This window comes from Triticum urartu, chromosome 2 (assembly GCF_003073215.2).
Source record: "Triticum urartu cultivar G1812 chromosome 2, Tu2.1, whole genome shotgun sequence".
Lineage (NCBI taxonomy): Eukaryota > Viridiplantae > Streptophyta > Magnoliopsida > Poales > Poaceae > Triticum > Triticum urartu.
The window spans coordinates 685,161,310-685,169,644 of record NC_053023.1 but is presented as its reverse complement, the minus strand read 5'-3'; the positions used below and the strand labels follow the sequence as shown (position 1 = coordinate 685,169,644).

Genomic DNA, 8,335 nt, shown 5'->3' with positions numbered 1-8,335 from the left:
AAGCCTCCCCCAAGCTTGTGGGAGACTCTCTTCTTCAATTTGCACAAAATTATATATATATCCCTTAAAGCAGCTTGTTTCTTATGAGCAGGGAAATATTTAGCAGAGAAGTAATAAATCATATCCTGGGTACTACGCACACACAACCAGGATCAAGAGAATTAAACCATATCTTAGCATCACCCTTTAATGAGAACAGAAATATTTTAAGGATATAAAAGTAACGGGTTCTCTCATCATTAGTGAACAGGGTGGCTATATCATTTAATTTAGTAAGATGTGCCACAACAGTTTCAGATTCATAGCCATGAAAAGGATCAGATTCAACCTAAAAGTAATTATATCGGGGTCAACAGAGAATTCATAATCCTTATCAGTAACACAAATAGGTGAAGTAGCAAAAGCAGGGTCAGGTTTCATTCTAGCATTAAGAGATTGCTGATTCCATTTAGCTAATAACCTCTTGAGTTCGTATCTATCTTTGCAAGCTAAAATAGCTAAAGAAGCTTCTTTATCAAAAACATAACCCTTAGAAATAATAGGCAAGTCTTCATCATCACTTTCATCAGTATTATCAGATTCAATATTTTCATTCTCTCTAGCCCTAGCAAGTTGTTCATCAAGAAATTCACCTAGTGGCACAGTAGTATCAAGCATAGAAGTAGTTTCATCATAAGTATCATGCATAACAGAAGTGACATCATCAATAACATGCGGCATATCAGAACGAATAGCAGAAGCAGGTTTAGGTGTCGCAAGCTTACTCAAAACAGAAGGTGAATCAAGTGCAGAGCTAGATGGCAATTCCTTACCTCCCCTCGTAGTTGAGGGATAAATCTTGGTTTTTGGATCTCTCAAGTTCTTCATAATGATAAACAGATATAAATCCCAAGTGACTCAAAGAATAGAGCTATGCTCCCCGGCAACGGCGCCAGAAAATAATCTTGATAACCCACAAGTATAGGGGATCGCAACAGTTTTCGAGGGTAGAGTATTCAACCCAAATTTATTGATTCGACACAAGGGGGGCCAAAGAATATTCTCAAGTATTATCAGCTGAGTTGTCAATTCAACCACACCTGGAAACTTAATATCTGCAGCAAAGTATTTGGTAGCAAAGTAATATGATAGTAGTGGTAACGATAGCAAAAGGTAACGGTAGCAAAAGTAATGTTTTTGGTATTTTGTAGTGATGATAGCAATAGCAACGGAAAAGTAAATAAGCGAAGAACAATATATGGAAAGCTCATAGGCAATGGATCGGTGATGGAGAATTATGCCGGATGCGGTTCATCATGTAACAATCAAAACCTAGGGTGACACAGAACTAGCTCCAGTTCATCAATCTAATGTAGGCATGTTTTCCGAATATAGTCATACATGCTTATGGAAAAGAACTTGCATGACATCTTTTGTCCTACCCTCCTGTGGCAGGGGGTCCTAATGGAAACTAAGGGATATTAAGGCCTCCTTTTAATAGAGTACCGGAACAAAGCATTAGCAAATAGTGAATACATGAACTCCTCAAACTATGGTCATCACCGGTAAGTATCCCGATTATTGTCACTTCGGGGTTAACGGATCATAACACATAATAGGTGACTATAGACTTGCAAGATAGGATCAAGAACTCTCATATATTGATGAAAACATAATAGGTTCAGATCTGAAATCATGGCACTCGGGCCCTAGTGACAAGCATTTGTTGGGGAACGTAGTAATTTCAAAAAATTTCCTACGCACACGCAAGATCATGGTGATGCATAGCAATGAGAGGGGAGAGTGTTTTCTATGTACCCTCGTAGACCGAAAGCGGAAGCGTTATATCAACGCGGTTGATGTAGTCGTACGTCTTCACGGCCCGACCGATCATGCACCGAAACTACGGCACCTCCGAGTTTTAGCACATGTTCAGCTCGATGACGATCCCCGGACTCCGATCCAGCAAAGTGTCGGGGAAGAGTTCCGTCAGCACGACGGCGTGGTGACGATCTTGATGTTCTACCATCGCAGGGCTTCGCCTAAGCATCGCTACAATATTATCGAGGATTATGGTGGAAGGGGCACCGCACACGGCTAAGAAAACGATCACGTGGATCAACTTGTGTGTCTAGGGGTGCCCCCTGCCCCGTATATAAAGGAGCAAGGGGAGGAGGCCGGCCGGCCCTTTGGCGGGCCAAGGAGGAGTCCTCCTCCTAGTAGGAGTAGGACTCCTACTAGGAGGGTGAAGGAAGTGGGGAGGGAGAAGGAAAGGGGGGCGCCGCCCCCCGTCTCCTAGTCCAATTCGGACCATGGGGGAGGAGGCGCGCGGCCCACCCTGGCTACCCTTCTCCCTCTCCACTAAGGCCCATATGGCCCATTACTTCTCCCGAGGGGGGTTCCGGTACTCTGGTTTTCTCTGAAATCACCCGGAACACTTCCGGTGTCCGAATATAGTCGTCCAATATATCAATCTTTATGTCTCGACCATTTCGAGACTCCTCGTCATGTCCGTGATCACATCCGGGACTCCGAACTAACTTTGGTACATCAAAACCAATAAACTCATAATATAACTATCATCGAAACCTTAAGCGTGCGGACCCTACGGGTTCAAGAACAATGTAGACATGACCGAGACACGTCTCCGGTCAATAACCAATAGCGGAACCTGGATGCTCATATTGACTCCTACATATTCTACGAAGATCTTTTATCGGTCAGACCGCATAACAACATACGTTGTTCCCTTTGTCATCGGTATGTTACTTGCCCGAGATTCGATCGTCGGTATCTCAATACCTAGTTCAATCTCATTACCGGCAAGTCTCTTTACTCGTTCCGTAATACATCATCTCGCAACTAACTCATTAGTTGCATTGCTTGCAAGGCTTAGGTGATGTGTATTACCGAGAGGGCCCAGAGATACCTCTCCGACAATCGGAGTGACAAATCCTAATCTCGAAATACGCCAACCCATCATTTACCTTTGGAGACACCTGTAGAGCTCCTTTATAATCACCCAGTTACGTTGTGACGTTTGGTAGCACACAAAGTGTTCCTCCGGCAAACGGGAGTTGCATAATCTCATAGTCATAGGAACATGTATAAGTCATGAAGAAAGCAATAGCAACATACTAAACGATCGGGTGCTAAGCTAATGGAATGGGTCATGTCAATCACATCAATTTCCTAATGATGTGATCCCGTTAATAAAATAACAACTCTTTGTCTATGGTTAGGAAACATAACCATCTTTGATTAACGAGCTAGTCAAGTAGAGGCATACTAGTGACACTCTGTTTGTCTATGTATTCACACATGTATTATGTTTCCGGTTAATACAATTCTAGCATGAATAATAAACATTTATCATGAAATAAGGAAATAAATAATAACTTTATTATTGCCTCTAGGGTATATTTCCTTCAGCATTAAGCATAGAAAAGTCATAGCAACATCAATCTCAGAACATAGTGGATACTAGGGATCAAACCCTAACAAAACTAACTCGATTACATGATAAATCTCATCCAACCCATCACCGTCCAGCAATCCTACGATGGAATTACTCACGCACGGCGCTGAGCATCATGAAATTGGTGATGGAGGATGGTTGATGATGACGATGGCGACGAATTCCCCTCTCCGGAGCCCCGAATGGACTCCAGATCAGCCATCCCGAGAGGTTTTAGGGCTTGGCGGCGGCTCCGTATCGTAAAACGCGATGAATCCTTCTCTCTGATTTTTTTTCTCCCCGAAACCAAATATATAGAGTTGGAGTTGAGGTCGGAGGAGCTCCAGGGGGCCCACGAGGTAGGGGGCGCGCCCCCACACTCGTGGACAGGTGGTGGGCCCCCTGACCTTCATCTTTTGCGAGGATTTTTTATTATTTCTGAAAAGTTGCTCCGGGAAGTTTTAGGTCATTCCGAGAACGTTTTTTTTCTGCACATAAATAACACCATAGCAATTCTTCTAAAAACAACGTCAGTCCGGGTTAGTTCCATTCAAATCATGTAAGTTAGAGTCCAAAACAAGGGCAAAAGTGTTTGAAAAAGTAGATACGACGGAGACGTATCAGGCGGCCCCGCGGACCGATTCCGCCCGCAGATTTGGCCAAATCCCTGGCGGCAGGCGGGCGGAAGCAAGGGCGGTCGGCGGCGGAAGGAGGGGGAAAACGCGCGGGCTGAAATCTCCCTCCCGCCAACTGCTTTTGTGTAATGCAGGGCACTGCAGCCGCGAGGGGGAAACCCGCGTATTCCCGGGTTGGGGTCGGGATTTTGCCGCGCCCCTCAAAATTTTTTACGGGTCGGGGCAGGATGCGAGGTCTGAACGGGCAGGTTTTTCCGTCCCTACCCACATTTTGGCGGTTATTTTGCGGGTCGGGGGCGGATGCGGGGTCTGCTAGAGTTGCTCTAAAAAACAAATCATAATTTGGAATATTTCCAAACCAGTCAACCTGATCCCTAGACCACGACCATGTTAGACGCGAACCATGCCGCTGTTGACATCTCGCCGCCACCGCCAGAGATATTGATATTCACCGCTTGCAAGACTGATTAAGTAAATCCGAAGATGCAAAACATAGATTAATTTTAAAAAATCAGAATTTTTTAAATTTCGGATCGTGTGTTGCACTTACATAACTACTACTAGTTCTCAAAAACAAAAACAAAATGTTAAACCAACCCAAAACGGTTGGCTCGAAAGTTCATTGTGAAGAACATGTAAAGCCCAAAGATCCGACGTCCAACTAGTGAGAGCTCAAAGTGGCCCAATTATCAGTGGATAACGCAACCCTGAAAATGTTTGAGAGGCTTCTGGAAATCCGTGGTGTAGTAAGCGGCTAGGCGGTAGCCACCGATGCCTGCGACGCCGGCGGCCAGCCCCGGTTGCGCTGGGCTGCCGGCGCAACCTCCGACGAGCTCACTCCCCGGATTTGAAGGCCCCCCTAGCCGGCTGGGCGTTCGGAGGCCGGCATGGGTCGTCCGCACCGAGGTGAGCTGAACTTTTCCCCCTTTGTCCCATTCCTTCTGCTCTGTTCCCGTGTCCGCAATTCGTCGAACAATTGATAGGCTGGAAGCACATAGTTTAGACCTTTAGCAACAGTAGCTCGTATTCTCTTCACGGGACTGCTTTGGCTGCAAGGCGTCTGTGAATTGTTCATCTATGTAGTGTGGTCTGGCAGCGTCCCGTTGAAGAGCGGTGCAGAAGAAACAAGAAAGGGTGGGGAAAAAATAGCAGGAATCCAAAATGAAAGGTGAAATAAACAGAAAATTAGGCAGAGCTTGTATTTTTGTTCTCGCGGCCTTTTAGAACAGTGAGGTGGAAGTGGAACTGCTTGTACTTCCAGGTAGTTTTTGGGATATTATGGTAATGGTAAGGCTGAGAAGCATGGAGAATGGATGTTGCACAAGTTGCCCGAGTGGCTGAGTGGGTGGGGGTAAGCAGCATTGCAGAATGAGTAAGTCATGCAATCCGGTAGGAGTGGCCAGTTCATGTGCAAATATTGCGGTAGACAACTTCAGTTATGCATCAAATGCTTGTTTACAGACAGAATAACCAGAGTTACATGTAAACCTTGGATTGATTTTTCAGAGGAAAAGGCCCATTTCATTGAGCTGAAACCAAATAGTTTACATGAACGCACTCGGGAGTAGGCTGACATGCCAAATCCAGTGGAAACTAAGTACTCTACTAGAAATTACAGCAAGGAAAACAAGCAATGCCCAAAGTTCAGGGAAGGGAACAGGCTACATTCTTTATGGGTTCGGAAAATATGACCATTGCACGACACACAGCACAAGTACGAAATCAGAACACAAGCCAGTGCCTTCAAGGTCCCAGTGGACTCTTGAGCCAGACGCTGTCTTCAAGCAGACTGCGGGAGGATTCCTGTGCACACTTCGCTAACCCAGCAATGTTGGCTTCCCAAGCAGCAGCAGCCTTAGGCCGGCAGACCAGATAGCGACGACAGCTTCAGCCACCACCCACTGCCCAGTTAGCCTGGATTTGGCCACGTCAGTGGAGGTGGGCTCCTGGCCAGCACCCATAAAGAACTTGTGATCTCCAGAATGCACTCTTTTGCATGATCGGAGCATAGAATTGCCCACTGAGAGCATGCTACAGCTATGCCCTTCAGAACTATCTGCACACCAAGCCATGAACATCTGTTAAAGCAGAGTTCATTTCTATGTTTCCTGAGAGCCCATAAGGTTGCAGCATGAACAAGGTTGATTGCCTGATGTTCTTGTTACTAACCCACCACTTAGCAACATACTCAAAGTCCACAGAACAGTTAGTCCCAAAGAGGGTCTTGATACCTTGGATTGTTGGCACGGTGATTCTTGTGACAGAACCACAGAAGACAAAACATACTCATGGTCGAGTTTACACTGGATAAATAAATTAAACAAAGTATCAATACGACGATGTATTATCTTGCCGCTTCCCTTGTGATCCTCCACCAAGTTCAGGGTATAGGAGGTTTTCACCTTGCAGGAGAAATGAGAAATAGCCAGATAGGACACCATGTCAGGCCAGATATACATTAGATGGTGCAAATAATTGAACATTGTGTGTCATTCTTTCACTTATTAATTGGTCAGTCCTCTGTTTTCTTAGTTGTGACCATGATGCAGTCTAATGTTAGGAGAGAAAGACCAAAACGACCTGATCCTCCATGCACCATCTGCAAAGGCACTGGGACAATAAATTGCCGCAACTGTTTCGGTAGAGGTGTCTATTTTACTCCCAAGCTATTTTCTCTTGCTAGTATGTTGATCCGTACTATCAGTTCTCATGAAAATCGGGCCTGAAATGTGCAGGAAGAATAAATCATGTCGATCTCGCCGTGCTCCCCAAGGGAGAATGGCCGCAATGGTGAGGACACCCCTACTCATATACGTCTAGCATACTGAGGTACTGAACACTGGCACATCCCTCTAACATAACTTTCAATTGTCAGGTGCCAAATATGCGGGGGTAGCGGCCTAGATTACTGCCACCGGTGCCATGGAACAGGTGAATATCGAGAACCCATGGGCTTTCACTTCACAGTCAATAGGAAATGAGTGTCGCACAGGCAGTGTTGGAAGGCCGGCCAAGTCAAATGGTCAGGAAAAAAAATGTCCCATTGAGGCCATAGGATTAACATTTGAATGAGCTGTGTGAAGTTACTGTGAAAACTTTGATCTTATGCTAATGCTGCAGAATTTTCTTGCCAGCAAAGAAACATTAGATGTAGATTATGATCAGAGGCTAAGGGTCTTCAGTTTTATCAACCGGCTAAATTTGTGTATGAATGACAGTGTGCATCTGAATGCTTTGTTCGAAAGAAGATGCCGATTTACCGCATCTGAGCACGTTACATAGGCATGCTGCATTTGTGTTGTAACCCATCGTTCCAAAGTTGAGCTTTCTACAGCTAAAACCGTAGATGGTTGTTTTGGTACAACAGTGTAGAAACAGGTTTTATTCCGTTTTCCTGATACAAGAGGATTTGTAGACTGCTATGCTTGGATCAGAAAACTGAGAACAAGTATTGGGGTGATGTGGTGTTTGGATATTTTTAGATCAGAGTTGCTAATGCACAATTGTTTCAATATTTGTAGAAGTACGGATGAGTGGCAGAAAGGTAAGGCACTGCCCCAGCGTTGTATCATGAACTGCAGGTCTGAAACCGTAAGCTGTGAGAGACTGAGAGCGCAGACCACAGCGTAACAGATCTCCGGGGGAATGCTTTGCACTCGGGATATAGAAGGTGGATATGTCCACGGCCGGTGTTGTCCATCAGGATCCCCTTCGGCCTCTTCACTGACATGTCTGCTGAATGAAACAAAGCTATCACTGCCCACCAGTGAGCGCCATTGCCTTTGCCTGCATACAAACATGGACTGAGCGATGGACTTGACAGGAAGCCGCTAGGATCTCGGCCACTCGCTTCTGCCGGCGGCTTTCTGTTGATTTCTTTTCTTCAACACATCCTATTCTTCACGTCGTTAAAATACGCCTCGAGTGCTGCGTACCAGGTTTTTTTGCCCCATATTTAACTTTACAGTACACTAGTATAAACAGTGGATTTCCCTGGAATGCATCAAACCGGAAAGCGTACTATCTTCCCTTATTTTTGAACTTGTTTCGCTTCTGAAGTTGATGCAAAATGCTTTTCGTTTCCAATGTATCATCTGAAACCAGTTAGGGCTCCACTGTTCTATCATCCCTTATTTTTGAACTCGTTTCGCTTCTGAAGTTGATGCAAAATGCTTTTCGTTTCCAATGTATCATCTGAAACCAGTTAGGGCTCCACTGTTCGAAAGCCGTGTATGCTGGAACAGTGGGAGCAAGGACAGGATGT

The 8,335-nt window shown here is 45.2% G+C and overlaps 1 protein-coding gene across 2 annotated transcripts; it reads left to right on the top strand.

The window, feature by feature from the left end:
• The first annotated feature begins 4,694 nt into the window (after nt 1-4,694).
• LOC125539727 (protein BUNDLE SHEATH DEFECTIVE 2, chloroplastic-like) lies at nt 4,695-7,335 on the top strand. Of its 2 annotated transcripts, none has more exons than XM_048703239.1 (4): nt 4,695-4,977; nt 6,621-6,717; nt 6,807-6,861; nt 6,947-7,335. In XM_048703239.1, exons 1-4 carry the CDS (start codon nt 4,843-4,845, stop codon nt 7,050-7,052), a joined length of 393 nt encoding a protein of 130 aa, XP_048559196.1. In that variant the 5' UTR covers nt 4,695-4,842; the 3' UTR covers nt 7,053-7,335. The 2 variants fall into 2 exon arrangements, with proteins under 2 accessions (XP_048559196.1, XP_048559197.1); XM_048703240.1 differs by having other exon boundaries at nt 4,855-4,977; nt 6,604-6,717.
• Nucleotides 7,336-8,335: the final 1,000 nt, after the last annotated feature.

Coding starts and splice junctions, on each gene's coding strand:
- LOC125539727 (XM_048703239.1), top strand. CDS start 4,843: ATGCCTGCGACGCCGGCGGCCAGCCCCGGTTGCGCTGGGCTGCCGGCG. Junction 4,978..6,620: donor CATGGGTCGTCCGCACCGAG/GTGAGCTGAACT, acceptor ACCATGATGCAG/TCTAATGTTAGGAGAGAAAG. Junction 6,862..6,946: donor AAGGGAGAATGGCCGCAATG/GTGAGGACACCC, acceptor TTCAATTGTCAG/GTGCCAAATATGCGGGGGTA.